General features: G+C 45.6%; 2 protein-coding genes and 1 pseudogene across 2 annotated transcripts; 2 read left to right on the top strand and 1 right to left on the bottom strand.

Moving 5' to 3' along the window:
* The first annotated feature begins 4,000 nt into the window (after window positions 1-4,000).
* LOC127313276 (peroxidase 22.3) lies at window positions 4,001-5,287 on the top strand. The gene has a single exon (XM_051343822.2). The coding sequence runs from the start codon at window positions 4,094-4,096 to the stop codon at window positions 5,069-5,071; it is 978 nt and encodes a 325-aa protein (XP_051199782.1). The 5' UTR covers window positions 4,001-4,093; the 3' UTR covers window positions 5,072-5,287.
* Window positions 5,288-13,700: 8,413 nt separating this feature from the next.
* On the top strand, window positions 13,701-15,052 carry LOC127313274 (1-aminocyclopropane-1-carboxylate oxidase 1). The gene is made up of 3 exons (XM_051343821.2): window positions 13,701-13,863; window positions 13,961-14,175; window positions 14,316-15,052. The coding sequence occupies exons 1-3, from the start codon at window positions 13,762-13,764 to the stop codon at window positions 14,878-14,880; spliced, it is 882 nt and encodes a 293-aa protein (XP_051199781.1). The 5' UTR covers window positions 13,701-13,761; the 3' UTR covers window positions 14,881-15,052.
* LOC127313273 (uncharacterized) lies at window positions 14,079-17,533 on the bottom strand (annotated as a pseudogene).
* Between the last annotated feature and the right edge of the window lie 4,822 nt (window positions 17,534-22,355).

The following is a 22,355-nucleotide window of genomic DNA, read 5'->3' as shown; positions in this document are numbered from 1 at the left end:
AACAATTCAATGAGTTGATAATGTGGTCAGAGGAAACATGCTGTGCCTTTTAAATATCAAGAAATCTTTAAAATCGCCAATTCTACATGTATGAATAACACATAGCTCAATGTTATCTTCTATATAGTAAGATTCATGATAAACCTCTACAAGTCAAGCAATCCTATTCACATTAAACCTAGAAAATGAGTCTATATTTTTTATACATAGTTCACGTTCTCGGTTCGAAGTTGGTTTGTATAGTGTTCACTAAAACAAGCATAACGTTTTCATACGAAATCTATTTTTGTTGTATGACCACTTAAATTATTCAGAAAAAACATGTACATATGAGTGCATTCGCTAAAAATCAAGATAAGGCGGCTTCCCTGCCTTGCCTAAAGGGGGGTTTCGCCCCTGCGGCTCACTACGATGTATATCCCTTGAAATTATATTCCGCTTTACACATAAGGTGTCAAATCTGAACTTGAATTGGATTTGGGGACAACAACCACCCTCTAAACCATCGGCCAACGGGATGGTTCTCGTTTCATTAAGAAGAATGACAAAGTTCTAATTACAAAGTAGACTGGATGGGTAGGCACAATTCATCTTGCACAAAATGTACCTCAAAATGAGGAAGGAGCCTCTCGCCGCTCAAGACAAGCAAGCAAGGATCTCAGGGTAACTGTTTGGCCTTTGTATGTTCGTTGTATTGTCGCCGCTAGCATTGGAAACGATGACAGTCGGCACCAATTAACGTGTGGTAGGAGCGACAAGATTCGTGGTGGCAGTGACCTTCTTCCTCATGCTCGACCCCTTCTTTCTCGCCCTGGTCGTCTACTTCTTGGCGGAGGTCGCCAGCACAACCAGAGGACGGGCGAGGCCAAAAACGGGTTGCCAGAGTACATTGTAGGTCGTCAGGGGGATGACCAATTCGTTGGAGGGCCATGAAAGTTTGTCCATGATGGAGGGAGGATCTTCGATTAGAGGTGTCATAGGAGGTAAAAAACTAAAGTAGGTTGCATCAGAGCAGATGCAACGATAGCAAAAGGCCCGCCGAAGACTAGATGGACGTAACGATCGGGAAGAATGTTCACCTACCAAAAGAATGGGAGGTTTTCGGGAGTGAGACTTCAAACCCAAGTTTTATGAGGACAAGAGGTATTTTTTGAGATCTCTAGATTTTTTCCAGGAGTGAAGCACTTATTATTGGGATCCGCTAGAGTGGTCTAACTCCCAACTGTGACTGTTTTTTTGCTAAGTTTTTTTTTTGGAATCCGCTAGAGACTGCGATATAAATATTTGGAAATCAAGCATAAATTTATAAAAGTTAGGAGTTCTTTTAAGTTTTAACCCATAAGGGTAGGATTGTAGGAAATCGTGTGTACTAGTGATACCGTGAGTGCGACAGAAGCGGCAGATAAACACTTTCCTAAGCTCCTTGTTGGGATCGATATAAAAACTAGAAACAATACTTTCAAAAAATCGTGCTCTGACGAATATGTGCTCTTGCAGTCCAACACCCCATCCACGAGGATATCTCCCCGTTGATCTTTAATCCTTAGGATCAGACAGTTGCTCCCTCCACCGGTATCCACACGTACAACTAAGCAATCTAGCAGAGCTCCACTGTCCAGGGCGTAGCTATGTCGGTGAGAGTGGTGTAGCCTTTTGATGTATGAATGTTAAGAGAACTGTACACACGTGAGAGACAGAGGAGAAAGCCAAAGAGAAGCAATTGTGTGTTTACGAGAGACGGGATGGGTTTATATAGGAGGCGGAGGGGAGGGTACCAACTTCGAGGGGGGAGGGATAGCCTTGCCCCCCCCCACTCAAAGAAGGTTTGCCCACCCCCCCCCCCCCCCCCCCCCCAACAAGAAAGGTTTGGTCGTCCCCTTCCCCCAACCGTAGGTGCCCGCTCCCCACCCTCACAAGGAAGGGGTAGGTGGGAGGATTTAGCCAACCCCCTCCAACCTATTCGGTTGGCCCCTTAGGGAATGGTTTGGCTAGCTAAATGTAGGCCACTAGGACCCATGGGAGCATCGCTTTAGGGATGCCCAGTTCTGGGCACCTCTCCGATAAATCCGGAACTTTTTGATAAAGTTCTAAACCCTAATTTCCTTATATTCTCTTCATCCGAAAATAAGTGGCTCAGTTTTTTCTAGATTCACATGTATCAAGACCCATTGTGGTGTGTAGTTACATGTGAATCTAGACAAATCTAAGCCACTTATTTCTGAACGGAGAAGGTATATAAATTTACCGACACTTTCCTGATAAATGCCAAACATAAATGGTAAATCCATGACACTTCTGATATTACTACAAAACCATTTCGAAAACTCTGGAATGATTCCGATAGTTTCCTTCTCACATATAAATGTTCCAGAACTATTCTGAACAATCTCTCAACCACATACAAAATAAAGAACTCTCACAACAGAATTTTAACCTTGGGCATGTGATCCAGAAGGTTTAGTGATACGCGGACATGACTACAAATTTCCTTTCAGATCAATGACCAACATAGGGACCTGGACATCAGTGATGGATCCCACACATACACAAATAACTTTGAGTGAACCCAATGTTAATGCAAATGTTAATCCCATTGCCTCTACTAGGGACAACCCAAGGTGAGAGTTAGGTATCCCCTTGAATCAACTCCTTGATCACTATACAAGTTATCTCGTTCCGGCTTCATTCTCTTTACTCATTCATGTATTATTGTGCTTTCGTGATCAACATCACCATGCGTCAGCGATTATGTGACATCACAATACCAAGAGGCTCTAGAGTGTATATCCCCATCGTCAGGAGGAGCAATATTTCAATCTTGAACTATCCAAGTCCCAGACACACTTTCCATTACACCTGAATATCACTTTTATGCTGACCCAATTACGGCGTAACGTTTGATGAGTTCAAAGCATACCTTCCCTTATGATGTTACATGATATTCTCATGGTCTAAGGACCTGTACATAAGATAACAACTTGATGATAACACAAAGAACTTGTGACGAAACCATCTCTTAGCATATCATATAATTGGATCAGTTCAGTACCTTTGTTCTGCTAACAATGCACTCTAATTATTGTTGGCATTCTTGCTACATTAACTATGCCCATGATCACAAAAACATGATCATCATAAATCAGATGAGCTAGTCCTGAGGCGGTAATAGGAACACCTTGTTTATCCATTTACACTTGCTTCTAAGCAAAGTTTTAAATAGCCCCGCTATAACCTTTCGAGAGGTCTCGGGCTACATTTAAGGTCTTCAGCGGCTAAAATGAAAATAGCCACTAATAGCCCATCTATGACAATTTAGCCCCAATTTAGCCTTGTAGCCGCTAACTGCCCGCTCAGCTGGCCCAAAAAGTTTGGTCCCAAAATTTGCTGCGGGCCCAATTTCTAGGAAAAATTTTAGTCCAAGAATTTGCTGCTACATGCTTTTGTACTTTTGTTGGTTATGTAATAGTTGACATAATTATATCCTAACTTGCTGCTACTTAATGATGTAAATGTGGATGTAACTGTGTTCTGGTTATCTGTACCTGTTATGTGATCATGTTAATATGCAATACACATGTGAATTATATATACAAATATTGCTAACAAATTTTTGATTTCTTTCATTATTTAACAAAACCGTTATACGGGCCTTAGCTGTGCTACAACTCGGCTATAGCCTTTCGTAGCTTCTAAGATCATCGGGGCGTTATAGGCTATAGCCCACTATTTAACACTTTGCTTACTTTGAATCACCAGTTATAACATGTAAAGGGATAAACCATACCAATTATTGAGCAAACTTTTGTTCACTATACCATGAGTAGAGTGGTGTTTTGACACATGGGAGCAAACCATGAATGCATTATTAACTTACTACTGTAGGAGCTGAAAGCTGTGGGCATTAGTCTTTTTTTTTTCCTTTAGCCAGTAATTATTGGTGAGCGAGATACTCTGGCTGGCTATAAATAACACCACCCCTGGACGTGAGGAATACACACTCTCACTCACAGAGTGACATCTAGCTAGTACGAGTACGACACAGAGTAGGGTGGCCATAGAGAAACGAGAGCTAAGCAAGGTAGGAATAGGATCAATGGGGTTGAGCAGGGCAGCAATGTTGGGGGTGATAGTCCTAGTTGCGGCGCTGATGTTCCCGATGCCTAAAGCCGACGGCCCGTCCTATGACTTCCACGATGAGTCGTGCCCCAAACTGCGGCAGATGGTGCACGACTCCGTGGAGGAGGCGCTGAAGGAGGACGTCGGCATCGCCGCCGGTCTCCTCCGCATCATGTTCCACGACTGCTTCCCGCAAGGCTGCGACGCTTCGCTTCTAGTCCATGGAAGGTACTGGAGCGAGACGAGCTGGCCCCAGAACAAGGGGATAAGGCCAACCGCCATGGCTCTCATCGACACCATCCGCGCTAAGGTGCAGAGCCCAGACGCGTGCGGTCCCACCGTCTCCTGCACCGACATCATGAACCTCGCCACCCGCGAGGCCGTGATGCACTTCAACGTGCCAGGCTACGCTGTGCCGCTCGGTTTGAAAGACAGCCTAGCCCCCGCTGACCTCGCCAGAATCTGGGAGTTGCCGGGGCCCGACTTGAGCGCCGCCGAGCTGCTCCAGAGGTTCGCGACCCGCGGCTTTGACGTCGCCGACGTGGTGGTGCTCTCTGGGGCGCACACCATCGGAAGGTCCAGCTGCGGCGGCTTCCAGGACCGCTTCCAGGAGAGCACTGGCTTCGCTCGCCGGCTCCGCGCCAACTGCAGCAGCGACGCCAACCGGCTGCAGGACCTCGACGTGACCACCCCGGACAGGTTCGACAATGAGTACTACCACAACCTGCTGGCCGGGAAGGGGGTGCTCACCTCCGACCTGCAGCTCCTCCGCAACCACACCACCCGCTGGTGGGTCAACAACTTTGCGCAGGACCAAGGGTGGTTCTTTGCGCAGTTCGGTACCTCCATGAGCAAGATGGCGCATTTGCCCAGTAGTGAAGCCGCACAGTATGGCGAGATCCGCAACTACAGTTGCTTCTGGTCCAACCAGCGATGGCTCACCGCCTCTGCTTGAGATCCCACCGATTATGACGCCACGCCCGTGCATGTTTGTTTCCCTGCGAGCTTAGCTAGTAGCTAGCTACGACTAGGACATCCTGTGGCTTTTGTGTGCTTCATTTCGGTTGATCCGGGCTGACTGCAGCCTTCTTCCTCTCGTTTTTGTCAACTTTCAGCAAATGTCTGTTTCCTGTCGGTACTTCCCTTGTCATAATAAAATTTCTGGTTTCAACGTGACAAGTAATTGGGGCTGGAGGAAGTAGTTTCAGTTCTTTTTTTTTTTACGAATAGGACACTGGCATTAAAAGAAACACCGAACAGTACAAAGCAGCTCAAGAAAAACGAAAATTACAACGAGATCCTTGAGAAGCCCTTCATCTTCAACCTCCAGACCGTGTCGACGGCGCGCCGCCGCTGCCGCTCCTTCCTGAGCTAGCCTGACATTGTTGATTGCGGACGGGAAGTCGCCGAACGGGTCGAAAAGACCACATCCATTCCGGAGACGAAGAAGTAGGATGAACTGCCGATGAAGCTCCTTGACGATCCGAAGATCTGCCACCACCACCTGAGCGCCGCCCCTACAAACAAAAGACCTAAAGACGGGAAACGAAGCTCCCAAAACTGGGAAACGGAGGAAGTAGTTTCAGTTCGATGTATACACTTGTTTTAGGGGAAATACATGTGACGTTTATTAATTTTCGAAGATGTCCTATGTCAAAGCATTCATAATAAAGTTGGGATAAATAAGTAACCAAAGTTTTCTTAATTCTAAACCGCATCATTCCATTGCCAACGTGTGAGCCACCGAATTGGCCGTTCACTGCCAACACAAATAATATGTAGGGTTGGGTTTAGGTTTAATGATGGATCTCGGACTTGTGCCTACAGAAGCCGGGCCATGTTAGTGATAAACTTTTGGCCCTAACAGTGATCATGATAGGAGAATATGAACAGATTTAGCTTATGTTGTCACTGGTGTCTGCCACACCACTTACGTACCTTGAGTAGAGACCAATACAAGTGGAGCTGGTACTGAGGAGTCTGCACCTAACATCGTTGTGCCACCTAAAGCACATGGTCAATTGGATTTACACTAAGAAGCATAACACCTTACATATCCAAAAACAAAGGAGGTTGTCCCTTCTGAAGAACAAGATGTAGTTGGTGATGATTCCAATGTATTGCCCCAAAAATTATGTGTGTTCAAGAGCCAAGACTGTGTGAAGACTACGGCTCACGCCTCACTTCGCCCATACATGTTAGCATGGAATCTCACCAAATCATCATGAATTATCTTGACATAAACATAACTCATCTCTCCATACCGAATGAGATTGGTTAATCCGTCATTTGCAGTGCTTCAGCTAGTCATATAGGATGCATGAGACGGGAAAACATGTTAGCTGGTCTTTTGAAGTGACAATGACTTCATGTAGATGGTCTCGAGAACCACATCATTGGAGCTATATAGTGGTTCAAAGATAGTATGTTCCATATAATATAAGCTATCTTTGCTAACTTCAGGTCACGTGTAGATAATTGCCACCTCATATCAATATCTTCTCCAGAGAACCATATCTTTCTTGCTTAGATTCAGCAGAATCATCACCACCATTTTTAGATGCATCGGGTTGTACAAAAGCATTTTACTGGATCCACAAGCTCCCTACCGTCGCACGACAACATCAGGTACATGATCATATCTACTAGCTTCAGATGCAACAGACTCTACAGAGAGTAAACCCAATCCACCACCTCCTTTATATGACACGATAATGTCGGGTGCAGGATCAACAATCCACCTCCAGCTGCAACAATATGCAGAGAAGGTAAACAAGGTGGCATCTCAGGTGTAGAAACTTGACATACCTTTTTCTTAAACTCTTTTTTTTTTCTCCAGATAGTACATAAATAGATATTTATACCCCAAGAATCAACTGGAGGTAACTAGAACATACGTTTGTTCCATCTATTTACCTTGTCATCTTAGATAGCATAAGCCACAAAGTGAAAGCCATCTCATCAAGGATCCGTTTTTCGCTCCTCCCCCTACATTCAACCGGAATAAGTTGTAATACTACCTCCGTCCCAAGGAATAAGGCGCACGTGTATTCCAAGACGAACTTTGACCATAAAAATTGAGCAACACAATCTTGATTATATTATATGTAATTAGTATCGTTGGATTCGTATTGAAAAGCACTTTCTAATGATGCAAATTTCATACAAACAATCTTTATATATTGAAGTAATTCTTGGTCAAACAAAAAGCACGTAAAACGAGGACGCCTTATTTTTTGATTCGGAGGTAGTATTGATTACATAATACCTATTAATCGATTATATGCAAATGTTGAGAAGTTTACACAACACGTCGGGGATTCTGCTTTCGTCACCTACGAAGATAACAACAATGCAAACTCATAAAATAGCAACAACAATATATGTTCCACCTCAATTGCTTATACGGAGTAGAATTTTATACATTATCTTGTGACTCGATCAATATTATGTCACTTATGGATAATGCCAACTCATGCAGTAGAAGTTAAGAGCACCAACAAAACTTAACAAAAATACATAAAAGAGCAAATCATGACTACAAACAGGCAATGATCTAGTGTAGAACGATGGCTATGGACGGCAGAGATCATCCTTCATGGCTCCATCGGCGACGGGGCCTAGGGTCGATCTCCAGAGGAGAACGTGTAGATGGAGGTGCAGTTAACACCAGCTCGGGCCCTTGATGCTCAACTTGCAAAGCATGATCGGCTCGTCATGAGGCGAAGGATACTTTCACACGAGCGAGAACTCCGTTGGAAAGGAGCCGCAATGATAGATCTTCATCCATCCTCTTGTGATGCCACACTCGGCTTTCACAGACTATCGACACTAGTGTGTTGTGCGAGGGACATGACTGTGCAACAAGATATGAGAGAAAAGCGGAAATCTTTCTTACAAACTTAGTGTTCATCATGATTTCGTAACCATGCCTTGCAGGTCCGAGAGGCGGAAACCCTTATAAGACATCCCTGGTAGGGAGGACAATCAACATTCCACATAAGATTGAAATGACAGCATTAGAACTGCAAAAGCACCAATAGTTATAGGACATGCCCCGAGAGATAGAGATCTCCAACTCGACATGCTTAAGCATCTACAAAAGCTGCATAGAAGTACAACCAGGCCAGCGGTGACTACCTACTATTTGCTTGCGGCGAAGAAGGCTCAACAAGGACTACGTTATGCCTACTCACGTCACTGCCAGATCAATACTCCGCCCGACATTGGCTGCTACTAATTACCTTGATGGAAAACATGTTGTTGCCATCGAAGGTGAAGGCGAGGATGTTTGCGAGCTGCAATTGGTGTGCCCGTGCGAACATCACCGTCCCACCACCAAGGCCCTCCTCGAGGGAAAAGCCCCGCGCTCCCATGGAAGCATCCACCCGATACTTCCTGTATATTTCTTTTTTCCCACAAGGGACCACGAATCATAACAACTGTTGTGTCTTTCTAAATATATCATCCTCGCCACTTCGGCTACTCTGCATGTACTCTTTTGCATCCAGGATGGGAGGATCCACACGAATGAGGAACCAGAGGAATCAATCTCCTATGAACTGAACAACATACTAAGGCACCCTCTCCCCTAAAGAGAGCCCAATGGCAAGCCTCTTTGAGGTGGCGCTGCGACCCAACGCGGAAAAAATGGCAAGCCTCTTTGAAGTGGCGCTGTGACCCAACACGGGAAAAATGGCAAGCCTTTTTGAGGTGGCGCTGCGATCTAACACGGGAAAAAAATCGCAAGTCTCTTTGAGGTGGCTGCAACCCAACGCGGCAAAACTGGCAAGCCTCTTTGAGGTAGCGCCGCCACAATACCCTCACGAGACTGATCACCTCATGAGGAAGTCCCTATATGGGAACGACGCCCTAGGTAAGCCTCTCTAAGGTGGCGCTGCCGGTATCATCGTCAAAGTTTCTACCTCGCCAGGACCGGGATGGTCATCTACTTCGACGAGAATTGGGCGGTCACCTACCTCGCATCCCGACGCATCCCGGGGGAATAAAAACCAGCCTGCGACCACACGTGCAGCCAGGCCCACGCAGGGTACTTGTTGGGCTAGCAAAAATTGTCAATATCATAGTTGAATATATAAGGTGTATTAGTGGAAACTTTAGGTGTTATATTTTCTAATGGTATGAGATTTAAGTTATACAATTTATATATTAGTCAAATTGATGTATGAACTACAAACCGGAAAACAGGGAGTAAAATACAATCATTAAACAAATTACAGCATAAATATTAAACATGGAATCACAGCGTCTATAGCTAGCATGGTTATACCTAATAAATATCCCTAATGCCATATTAGATTTGTTAATAAGAGCATCTCCAATAGACGCGGTAAAATGTCTCCACCGCTTTCCACTGCCGATGCGCCGCTCTGAGTTCTCCCCCTCGACCGCCGTCGACATGCCTCCGTGCCACAGCTCCTCCGGCTACCGCGGCGTGCGTGCCCGGCCGACGGGCAGCTTCTACACTGAGATCCGCTCCGCCGGCTACCGCCTGACCCTTGGGACTGTCGACGACGATGATCCTGTGTGGGTAAATTTGTTCTCATCCACCGTGTCCAGTTCATCTAACTCTGGCATCGAGTTCGATGATTACATGTTTCTTAGTTTAGATTATCCCTTTGATCTATGTTTGAATGAAATATGTCACGTTTGCATTGAAATCTCTCGCGCGCTGCAGTTTTGGGCGTCTGCTGAAAAGCTGCTATATGCACGGGATAGTTTACAACGTCTGGTAAGGCGACCACCAGCCTCACGCGTAAAAGTTGCAAATTAGGCGTCGTGAACCTGTTTTAGCATGCGGCATTTTTTTGGTGCCTGTTGAAGATGCTCTAACATTCAAATGTATTTTTTTAATACTTAAAACGAAGACATGCATTCGAACTACTATCTAGCACCAATCTATAATATCTATATTAAGATTCTCACTTAAGTCATACAAATTAGTAGGTGCAACAATATTGCATGAGCTAATATGATATTACATCCTTAATTATGATCTAATTATATAATGAAATTAAAATTACAGCATGCGTGCATAAAAAAAAGTCAGTGCATTTCATAGGTTTTACCTTGATTTATGTTTTCTTCCTAGTCTAATCCATTAAAAGCATGTTTGATTCGTATGATTCTTAGAACATAGAAATAGAAAAACCGCAAGATTAAAACGTCATGTTCAGGAGAATCCTATAGTAACTTACTTGAAAAAAATCCAAATAGTGTTGATTCACATGAAAATCAAAAGAATTGTAACAATAGGTTTGAGTTGATGAATTCAATTATAAAAAACCTTTATTTTTTTCAGAATTCCTTTGAATTAAAATGGTGGTTTAAATCACTACCTACTACTCTACATAGTGGTTCTTCCGGAAGAGAGCAAACCGACGGAGAGAGAGCAAACGAGAGAAACGAGGTGGTGAGAGGAGCTGCCGTACCCGATGTCACTTAAAACGACACAACATCTTGTGGGAATCAATCCCAGCAGTGCACGTCGGGACACTTTCGGTGGTCACCTACAGCAAAGGCCGGGTCGCGTCATGTCCGCCGTCCGCCCCACGGGCCGGATGTTTGCTCCGTCGTACGATCGGCACGTGTTTGCTTCTCTGTTTTTTCACGTGGTCTAAATATGCCTCTTAGGCATCTCCAGCGGGGCGACGCATTTCGGACGCTCAAAAGTGGCCGCGAGCGTCTGTTTGCGTCGCCCCGCGGACGCCAAAATGACCGCAAGGGACGAAATATCCGTTTGCGTCGGGGGCTACCTCCAGTGGTCCGACGCATTTTAGATATGCAACTGTTTTTTTTGTGCTACTTCTTTACAGTTTATAGTTGAATGATCAAGTTTTAAACGCGAAAAAGATGTACTCATGATGTCATGTTGGTCCAATCGAATAGATTATAGCCTACACAATTAACCGGATACGTCAATCGACTAGATTCAAACATATTTAACATACAAATAAGAAGAAATTTAAAAACATATAAACTAAAACTATTTTTTGGCCTTCTTGTTCGAAGGCCCTGCGTCGTCGTCGTCGTGGAAACTCCTCCGCCTCTTGCTTGTCACCTCGTCGTCGGAACTAGAGGACGACGCGCCCGTCGAGGACTTCAAACTGGAAGAAATGGCGTCTTCGTCGTCGTCGTCGGTGAACGGACGACGACGCGCCGCCCGCGCCAGCGCCCTGGACTTCTTCATTTCCGCCGCCTTGTCGTCCGCCGCCTCCTGCGCCTCCAATCGGGCGAACTTGCTGTCGGAGTCCTCCTCCTCCTCGTCGTCGGCGTCGCTGGCAGCGCCGCCTCCGTCCTCCTCCTGGCCTTCACTGCCATTGCCGCCTCCCTCCTCCTCGTCCTCACTCGGTGTGGAGGTAGGGTAGCTGGGCGTGGAGCCCGGATCGCTTGGCGTCGCCGGCGATTCCCACCAATGCAGGAATCCGGCGCGACTTGCCCTCGCTCTCCGAGTCGGACGGCAGCGTGTAGTCGCTCATGACGTGCCAGTGTTGGTGAAGAAGAAAAGAGGATGAAGAAGGACGCGGTTGAACTTGAATTACCGTAGATGCGGGGGTTATAATGTGCGCGGATTAACGACGGCGCGTAAAACGAAGAGGCCGGCGGTTGCTCTTCCGTGGCGGTTCGGCGCTCCATTGCGGCGGTTGGTCGCCGGCGGTTGTGAATTCGAGGCCGATCGAACCTAGGTCGCTGCCATGAGGGCCCGGTGGGGAAGCGAGCGGACGCTCCGTGCGACCGCCGAGCGTCCGCCGAGACGCAAACCTGGCGCATATTTGGGCCAGGTTTGCGTCTCCGCGGACGGCCCGGTCACTTTGCGTCGCCCCGCTGGAACAGGCCCCAGACGCATTTCCGGTCACGCCGGACGAAAACGGTCGCTCAGCGTCCGTTTGCGTCGTGCCGCTGGAGATGCCCTTAGATACGTCTCTGACCGCTCGTATCTGGGTGGACGTTTCATCGTCTGGCAGCGACCCTGACTCGATACGTCTTCTCAGCAGCACCAGTACTGACAACGAGGCGTCGCTTCGGCAGTCTGCACCACGTTAATGGAGATGTTTCGTCTGCCAAGCGGCTGGTGTCCACCTCTACCAACGAAGTTAATGGCGATGTCACGCATGCCGTGCCCCTCGGCTACCTCCAATGTATATAAGAGGGGTGCACGCTCGGCTGCCTCATCTCATCTCCTCCACACAAACCTTAGACGCTGCACAACCTCCACCATAACGCTATTGCTGATAAGACCGCGATGAAATCCAGATTAGAGCAAGCGGTCACGCGGCGCTACTCCCCACAGGGGGTCGATTTCGCTGTCCCTAACCTGCGAGACCAGGTTAGAGCAAGCGATCACGCGGTGCGGCCACGTAGCGTCTGCAAAGACACATCCGAGGCGCATATTAGGGGCACGTTTACGTCTCCGATGACAGCCCGTTCACTATCCATCAGGCCGCTAGGCGTGAGTGCACACGCAATTTTCGACCAAGCGGTCGCAGACGGTCGCGTCGGAGATGCCCTTACCTCTGAGCCCAAAATCAGATATGCTAAAGTTCAACAGCGAATCAAACACATCGGTTATGTGAGTGTGGAACACCAGAGATCTACTGGCTTAATCAAGCACAAGAGCCTCAAGAGTCAAGAGGAGCCAAACAATGTACCGGTGTTCAGATATGAGATGCATATTTTTTTTATTTCAGAAGGTGATTGATTGGGGATCTTAATAACAAATCACATTTCTAGCCCTGCCTAAAAATCCATGTCATCTTGCTTTCCAGAAGGTACAAAAGGTTAACAAAAGAAATAAAGGAAACTCCTAAGGTGACGCAGACTCAGTTAGCCAAGGGCATGCTGCCATTTGGAGCGGAGGAGTAAACATCAACTCGTAACCTACAATAGCAGCTCTACTGCATAACGGTAGAGTAAAGATGACTAGATCTACTCAAATAATCTACAGAAATCTAACAAGTGCTGTTTAGAAAACTGCAAACATGATCTAGCAAATCCCTGAGAAAATCTAGGCTTGCATCGACTTACGAAAATGCAACGAATTGTTCGAGGCTGAAATTAAGATATTTTATATTTGACTCTGCATACAGGTCTTCATGCATTGAATCAGAAAGTCAAAGTAACTGTCATGATTAGTCTGACCTGAAAGATCTCCAAACTGAGATTTTACTCCTCTGTGATCTGTGCCACGGTAACATCCTCACCACGATTCAGGGCGGCGGAGCTGATCTAAAGAAGCTGAACCTTGCAGAAAACTAGTAATCTAACTAAGATGGTGACACCATTATTCATTTTTATATGGAAGTAAAACAGGATGAACAAATAGGCATCATGTGTATCTCGTAAGTCAACTATCATGATGATTAGTTCTGAAGGATGTACTTATAGTAACTACATCACATGGGCCATGGCAACAATGAACTGTACCTGGACATGATTTAACATATTAACCATAGGGAAGCAAGCTTTTGTTCATTTTTCAGACTACCATGTTTTGAAATCCGGAAGCATATATTTCCCTCCATTCACATCTAGGCCTATAAATACCTAACTTGCTGTAGCTATAGCAGATCAACTTGAGAAGACAAACCCATTTGGTTAGACTTCAATACTCCAGTGTCTCAGGAAATGGAAATTCCAGTGATAAAGATGGATGAGCTATATGGCGAGAAGAGATCAGAGACGATGACACTTCTCCATGATGCCTGTGCACAATGGGGTTTCTTCTGGGTAAGTAAGAAATTATAAGATCATTATATGGATAACACAAGTTTCTGCTCTACTTTCTCACTATTATCATTTGCCATGCACAATAATTTTATGTCAGGTGGAAAACCATGGAATCAATGATGACATCATGGACAAATTCAAAGAACTGGTGAATAAACACTACGAGGAAAATATGGAGAAGAACTTCTACAGTTCTAAGATAGCAAAAACCCTTAGTCCTGACAAAGTCGCCTCAAATGTTGACTGGGAATGCAGCTTCATGTATCATCATCAGCCAAAATCAAACGTTCATGATATTCCAGAGCTGCTTCGGTGAGTTTGCAACCTAAAGTACAGTACACTTGGTATCACCATAAATCAATGTTGGCATGACCAGTAAATAAGGAAAACATAGAAATTAACAGTTTGTGAAGTTTTTCAAGTGTACTAATACGCAGTAATGAATTATGCAGTACCACCGTTCCTGAATATGCTGAAGAAGTTGTCAAGTTGGCCGAGCAGCTAGCAGAAGTCATGAGTGAAAATCTTGGGCTGGACAAGGATTACTTGAAGAAAGCATTTTGTAAGCCTTCTTTAGGCATAAAGGTCGCAAAATACCCCAGGTGTAGTCATCCAGAAGTAGTGATGGGACTCCGTGGGCATACTGATGCTGGGGGAATCATACTTCTATTTCAAGATGACCTGGTTCCAGGTTTGGAGTTCATGAAAGATGGTAAGAGGATCTCAATACCACCAACACAAGGCAATAGAATTTTTGTTAACCTTGGAGATCAGATTGAAGTGATAAGCAATGGAATTTATAAGAGCATTTGCCATCAGGTACTTCCTAATCAGAATGGGAGTCGCTTATCTATTGCGACATTCTACAACCCAGGTGCCGATGCTATAATCTTTCCAGCTCCAAAGCTTACATATCCTAGTCAATACCGTTTCCAAGACTACCTTAATTTCTATTCCACTACGAAGTTCACTGACAAGGTATCAAGGTTCCAAAATACGAAGATGGTATTCAAGTGACTCGCGTCAAAAGCCACTGAAATACTGATTGCGCCATCTGTAAACAAAGTCAAGTGGGACTCGCCATAATTATGTATTGTGTATTTGTGTTGTGAATCTTATTTTCCAGTAGAGGAATAAACTGCTCGATTTTCCTGTAGACTTGCTTTTCCCTAACTGAGATGGATTACAAGACAGCTAACAAAGAATAGCTGCGCGTTACAAAACGATGCAGTCATGCTATGTAAATATGGCAAAAGCCGCTGAAGACTAAATTTATCCCGGAACTTAGTAAAAGTTGTTTGCATATTACTGTCTAAGTGGCAGTCAAACCAATTATGCTAATGATAATCCATGTGAAATATGACTCAGAGTAGTAATGAAGAAAAGTAACACGAAGCATGTATGTACTAGAAAAGATCCCATCCTCGACTGATTAGTTCAAGAACAGAAACTACTCTGTACTTTTCTCCATTGTTTCCCTAGGAACAAAGCAGCATATGTCCAAGCAAAATACTAGAGTTAATTGAATTTAAATGCGAACATGTGTGCCTATATAAGGTGGCAGAGAACAATGAGTAGCAGAGATCGAATAATAAGTCCTGCATCGATGTAAAAAAACATGAATATCAGCATAACAAATGAACAACCTAATAATACGACATCTCATGCATACATAACGCCTACAACTATGGTCTTGGGTAGGTATGACTGGTCGAACCGACCACTGAATAGTCATATGAGTCATATGTAACAAATTTTCGTATACTGTGTAAACAACATTTTTAAGTTGTTATTTAGCATATACGATACATTGCTCAATTATGATACTACAAAAGCTGACCATTTCAAAAGTTAACAGAACAGCCGTTAAGGAAATCTTACACTTTATTTAACAGAAATTTACTATGAAATCGAACAGTAATGTACCTTATACTGGATACCCTAAATTTCATAACAAGTTTATTACATTCCAGTCATGTATTAAAAAAATGTTGCACTTCGTGTAAATAACAATTTCATAGTAAATTAATTGCAATTGTATATATATGAAGCGTTCTTAAATGGTTTCCGGAACTACAAAAGGTGTCCATTTCAAAAGTCACAGACAAAATATTCCTTGCATGCAATTACATACTTGGTTAATTTGAATTTACATGTAGTCTCACTGGGAGTTCACCTCTAAACAATTGAAGAAGGCACTTCAACTCGTAGGCCGCAGTTTTGCCAATATAGCTTTAGTCAAGAAAGTGTCAGTTGTCTCGGCTGCTCTCTCAAGCAAAAGCCTATGAATCTTGCATTCATGCCAACACTTGGAGACGAAGCACAGAAAAAAGTTGCCAAATTTAAGCGACTTCCGAAACTTCATTGTCATCCATCAATTATGGACACTAGCTTCTCGATGGTGCTTGGTGTCAGGCGAACGTCTTGATTGAGAATGCCGTTGAACAGGACGAAGAGAGAATCTGTCCAGACCAAATCAGCACCAATATTCTCCCGATGCTGAGGCATACAAACCGGTATCCGTTCTTCCTCCTCCCCTGAAAGCAGCCTGTGGCAGAAGGCGGTGACATGCAAGGGATGCATACAATCCTTGACAATCCGTGTGAGCACGTCACACTGAGCAACATTTAGCCCTTCCTTTCTAAGAACAAGTGGAAATAGGACAGCCTCCAGTGCAGCAGCTGGGTGACGTTTGCAGATATCCAACGCAGCCGAAACAAGACCAGATGAAGCTGCTCTCTGAAGCCCTTTTCCACGCATCCCCTCTTCCTCAAGTACCAAATGTGAAAGGAGAACCCTCACGGTGTCATCATCCGCTTCCCATGGCTGTACTAAGCTAAGTACTGCCTCAGCATTCCCGGATTCAAGACAAAGATCACGCAAGTCTTTCGCCACCTGCTGAGCGTCCAAAACCGAATCTGCCAACTCAATCTCCTTCTGCAGAGCTTGAGCCCTATGGACGACTGAATCACCAAGTGGAGGAGCCGGAGGACGCGCGACCACCTGGATGACCGGAAACTCGTCCTGCTCCAACTCCAGACACTCTAACCGGACTCCATCTAAACCGTCCGCAATGTTGCGGACCCTGCTCGGCATCACGTTCCGGCAATCGAGAGGCAGCCACGGCAGGACAGGACGTGCCCGAGCTGCCTCTTCTTTAAGCCACGGCGGTGGCTCGTGGAACTCCTCGATAAACTCCGATGGGACATCGGGAGCGTCTTTGTCAGGCAATCCGTCGAGCAGGTGGCGGGCGCCCTGGCGGACCCAGAATTGATACCGGCCAGGCGGAGCAGAGAGGACGCGAGAGGCCAGCGAGCGGATCTGGATCGGGTCGAGGAGGAGGGCGGAGGATGAGAGGAAGGAGAGCGCCTGGAATTGCAGCAAGGGCGGGAGGGTCCGAAAGAGGACGGTGGTGGGTTCGGAGGCGGGGAGCGTGGGCACCGGGGAGAGGAGGGTGCGGAGGAGGCCCGCGGCCGGCGGAGCAGAGCTGGGACAGTTGTTCGAGGAGGAGGAGAAGGCGGCAGCGTTGGGGGCCGGCGAGGCGAGGAGGTGGCGGAGCAACGGCAGCCATGGCTCCATTGAAACTGGAGTCTAGGCGATTCCCGCGATTTTATTCACAGGTGCCAAACAGAATTTAATTTCGTCTAAAAAAACAGAAGTTAGTTTGTGGCGAAAAGATATCATTTGGTCCGGTCTGGTGAGTTTAACCCAGAGGGCCCCAGACTAGCAGGCTTCTCAATGGCCATGTTTTGATGAGCCGACACACTAACATCTGGGCAAGAAATACCATTCGTTACTAAAAAAGAATGATATTCACTCAAGAGAAATAAACAAGAACCTAGCTACATTGACAATTAGCCAAAGATCCGCACAAAAAAGGATTCAAGCACCACATTATGAACCTGCCTACGTGCGAAAGAAGAAAACTCCCGCTTGTACATCATCCAAGACATGCACCAAGGTTGATAGACGTGAAGAAGGCCAGAGAAAACGGTACCGGGAGCACACAAAACCATAACATCTAGTACAACAAATCCGACAGAGCACACCCTTGCTAGCTCCACAATGATAATGAAGATGTTGCCATTATCCGAAAGGAGCCGAAGAGACTTATTTCCGCATCACACCGTCTCTACTGACTGGTCACGGAGAAGCAAAGATCACATCAGCCTAGCAAGTGTTACTGAAAGCTGTTCTCGCTTGATCTGGAGGAGCCGCAACTACCAGAGACTTTGTATGTCAAGTAGCAGCATGCCAAGTGCACGTCCAGGAGTTCATCCAGATCAGTACTTTCCCCATGCTTCCCATGTCCAGGGCCACCAGAGTCGTTGGCGCTGGTGCACCAATTAGGCCTACTAGCAAAATTCTTAACTATTAGCACCGTGTGGTAATAATGTGAATGGAGATTCCGGTGTGCCTCTTGGAAACTTTCTCTCCTTCCACTCTCTTCATCCAAGCCAGCTCCGGTTGTTCCACGTTTATTACGCTCAAAGCCATGATCTACGGATCCATCCTGCCCTGTTATTCCCTCCGTATATATGTGGGTGCATGTTCATTAAGTTGCTTTCTCTTGTAGAAAAGTGAAGCCTAAGGATGGATAGATATACTGTTGATGTATATGTTGGTCAAATTGTTTATAGTCATGAGTTCACCAAGAACTTTTGAGTTGTCGCTTTTTTCTCTTTCAACCCATCGCGGTTTATATTTAGGAAGCGGTGTCATGAGTGTAGTGGTACAATTGTGGTTGGAGATAAAATAAAACTCTGAACGAACTATATATGAATGCGACATCATCAGGTAGATGTCTAGTGTAATTGTACCATATATTTCAACTTGATGTGTCCCATGCATTGATTTCATCACTCTTAAGGACATGTACGTATAATTTTAGAAGTTAAATGGTATAAATATGATGCTACTGAATTCATTCAGATCAAATTCATTGCAATAATAGAAACAGAATGTAGATGGAAATGATTGAACGGTCCTTCTATTACTCGATGTATGAAAACAGAACCATCGGGAGTGCTCTCAAATTATATTCTTTAAATGTATTGAACAAGCTTTCCGATTGTCCATTCAAAGAGATGGTGTTGGGGAGGCAGATACAGTTGTGATCTCTTGTCTGTTGTGAGCAAGCTTTTATGATTCCAAATGCCGCTTACAAGATGTTAGGAGTTAGAGGCATCAGGAAATGTATTTGTCAACCCACATAGGTATCTTGTGCATCCGAGTATTCCTAGTGTTGAGTAAGTAGTAACATACTAGGTTGTTAAACACATTCAAGCAAGCTCCACGCTGACAATGAAGATGTTACCATTAATGGGAAGGAGCTGAAGAGACTTATTTTCCGTTGCGCATGGGCGCTGGTGGATGCGGAGGTGGCAGAACATGTACATAGTACTGAGGAAAGGGGTGCGCATGAGTGGCTGGCCACGATGATCGACACCCTCCGACATGAGGACCAGGTACAGGTGTTTGTAACGCTATGGGCAATATGGCATGCTCGACGAAAAGTGATATGTCGCAAATGTATCTATAATTTTTTATGCTCCATGTTTGTTTTACACCAATTCTACTATGTTTTACTTGCACTTCGTTGCACTTTTATACATTTTCTGGCACTAAACTATTGATAAGATGCCACAATATCAGTTCCCTGTTTTCTGTTGTTTTTTTGTCTCAAAAAAGTTGTACAGGAAATATTCTCGGAATTTGACGAAACAAAAGCCGAAGTTAATATTTTACTGCAACAAAGATGAAGTTCGAACGGGGTCGAAGAGGTGTAGCAGGGCGGCCAGACCATGCCTAGGCGCGACCCAAGCCTGGTCTTGCCTAGGGGTGGTGTGGGCCACCCCGCCACCCCACCGACCTATCTCCTCCACCTATTTATTCACGATCTCGAAAAAACCCTGAATATCCGAGCCTCCATCCCCGAAAAGTTCCGTCGCGGCCGCCATTGCAGAATACATCTCAGGAGGGTTCTGAAGCTCTTCCCGGCACCCTGCTGGAGGGGGAAATCAACGCCGGAGGCATCTACATCGCCATGCCCGCCTCTGAAGTGATGCGTGAGTAGTTCATCCCTGGACTATGGGTCCATAGCAGTAGCTAGATGATTGTCTTCTCCAATGTGTGCCTCATGTTTTGATCTTGTGAGCTGCCTATCATGATCAAGATCATCTTTATGTAATGCTACATGTTGTGTTTGCTGGGATCCGATCAATATTGAATACTATGGTTGAGATTGATATCATATGTTATTTGTGATCTTGCATGCTCTCTGTTGCTAGTAGATGCTCTGGCTAAGTAGATGCGTGTGACTCCAAGAGGGAGTATTTATGCTCGATAGTGGGTTCATGCCTCTAGTAATCTGGGAGAGTGAAAATAACTTCTAAGATTGTAGATGTGTTGTTGCTACTAGGGAGAAAACAACAATATATTATCCAAGGGTAATTCTATTATTTACTTTACACACATTGCTTAATGCGATTATCCGTTGCTTGTAACTTAATACTGAAACGGGTGCGGACACTAACCGGAAGGTGGATTATTAGTCATAGACGCAAGTTGATTATGGCCTATGTATTATGTTGTAATGCCCAAACGAATCCCATAGAAGTCATCTTGCTATGTATGAACTTTATTCTGTCAATTGCCCAGTTGTAATTTGTTCACCCAACATGCTATTTATCTTTATGGAGAGACACCACTAGTGAAATGTGGACCCCGGTCCTTTCCTTTACACTGATACAATCTTCCTATTCTGTTTATTTTCTGCAAGCACTGTTTTCTTTTTATTTACTGCAAACATCTCCTTCCACACCATACGGTTAACTCTTTGATTCAGCAAAACCAGTGAGATTGACAACCTCATTGTGAGTTGGGGCAAAGTATTGTGATTGTGTTGTGTGCAGGTTCCACGTTGTTGCTGACGCCGGTAGTGCGCCCTACCAATAGTCAGCCAGCAACACTTCAAAAGTCACGCCTTTCTCCTACTGGTCGATTAAACCTTGGTTTCTTACTGACTGCTGTGCTCATCATACCTTCCTCTTGGGGTTTCCCAATAGCTTGTATTGAGCATCATCAAAAGGCCATCCATGAGCAGATTTACCAAAGCCCCTTGTCAGTGCATGCATTCGTCAAGAGCTTTGTGGCTGACTTATCATGTGCTAATGAGAGGGGGAGAAGGGAGGTGGTCGCGGCACCACCGAGTGCAGTACCTAGGTGGATTGCCCCACCGCTAGAAGTGGTGAAGATAAACGTGGACGCGGCTGTCGAAAAGAACACATGCCGTGGCTCCATAGCGGCAGGGATGCTAGTGGAAGATTCGTGGGAGCACCGGCTGTAGGATAACGTTGCATAGAAAACAAAAATTTTCCTATCGCGAACACGCAATCCAAGCCAAGATGCAATCTAGAAGACGGTAGCAACGAGGGGATGATCAAGACTAACCCTTGAAGAGATTCCAAAGCCTATAAGAGTAGGCTCTTATTGCTGCGATGAGACGATCACTTGCCGCTTGCAAAAGCGCGTAGAAGATCTTGATCACGATCGCTTCCGGCGCCACGAACGGGCAGCACCTCCGTACTCGGTCACACGTTCGGTTGTTGATGAAGACGACGTCCACCTCCCCGTTCCAGCGGGCAGCGGAAGTAGTAGCTCCTCTTGAATCCGACAGCACGACGGCGTGGTGTCAGTGGCGGTGTAGAAGTCCGGCGGAGCTTCGCTAAGCTACGCGGGCAATATGGAGTGGAGGAGCAAAGCTAGGGTTTGGGAGGGGGTGGCCGGCCACTCAAGGGGGGCGGCCAGCTTATGGTCTTGGGGTGGCCGGCCCCCTCCCTTGGCCCCTCATTATATAGGTGGATCCCAAGTGTTGGTGTCCAAGTCTTCGAATAAGACCCGAAACCAAAACCTTCCATAGGAGGGGGCAAACCTAGCCCAACTAGGACTCCCACCCAAAGGTGGGATTCCCACCTCCCATGTGGGGTTTGGCCGGCCCCCTATGGTGGAGTCCACTTGGGACTCCACCCCCACTAGGGCTGGCCGGCCATGGAGGTGGAGTCCCTTGTGGACTCCACCTTCCTTGGTGGTTTCTTCCGGACTTTTCTAGAACCTTCTAGAACCTTCCATAGAACCTTCCGCGACATTTTAATTCACATAAAATGACATCCTATATATGAATCTTATTCTCCGGACCAGTCCGGAACTCCTCGTGATGTCCGGGATCTCATCCGGGACTCCGAACAAATATTCCAACTCCATTCCATATTCAAGAACTACCATTTCAACATCCAACTTTAAGTGTGTCACCCTACGGTTCGAGAACTATGCGGACATGGTTGAGTACTTACTCCGACCAATAACCAATAGCGGGATCTGGAGATCCATAATGGCTCCCACATATTCAACGATGACTTTAGTGATCGAATGAACCATTCACATACATTACCAATTCCCTTTGTCTCACGATATTTTACTTGTCCGAGGTTTGA

This window comes from Lolium perenne, chromosome 7 (genome assembly GCF_019359855.2).
Source record: "Lolium perenne isolate Kyuss_39 chromosome 7, Kyuss_2.0, whole genome shotgun sequence".
NCBI lineage: Eukaryota > Viridiplantae > Streptophyta > Magnoliopsida > Poales > Poaceae > Lolium > Lolium perenne.
The sequence above is the reverse complement of the archived record's forward strand: the minus strand, read 5'-3'. Positions and strand labels throughout refer to the sequence as shown.

Coding starts and splice junctions, on each gene's coding strand:
- LOC127313276 (XM_051343822.2), top strand. CDS start 4,094: ATGGGGTTGAGCAGGGCAGCAATGTTGGGGGTGATAGTCCTAGTTGCG.
- LOC127313274 (XM_051343821.2), top strand. CDS start 13,762: ATGGAAATTCCAGTGATAAAGATGGATGAGCTATATGGCGAGAAGAGA. Junction 13,864..13,960: donor CACAATGGGGTTTCTTCTGG/GTAAGTAAGAAA, acceptor ATTTTATGTCAG/GTGGAAAACCATGGAATCAA. Junction 14,176..14,315: donor GATATTCCAGAGCTGCTTCG/GTGAGTTTGCAA, acceptor TGAATTATGCAG/TACCACCGTTCCTGAATATG.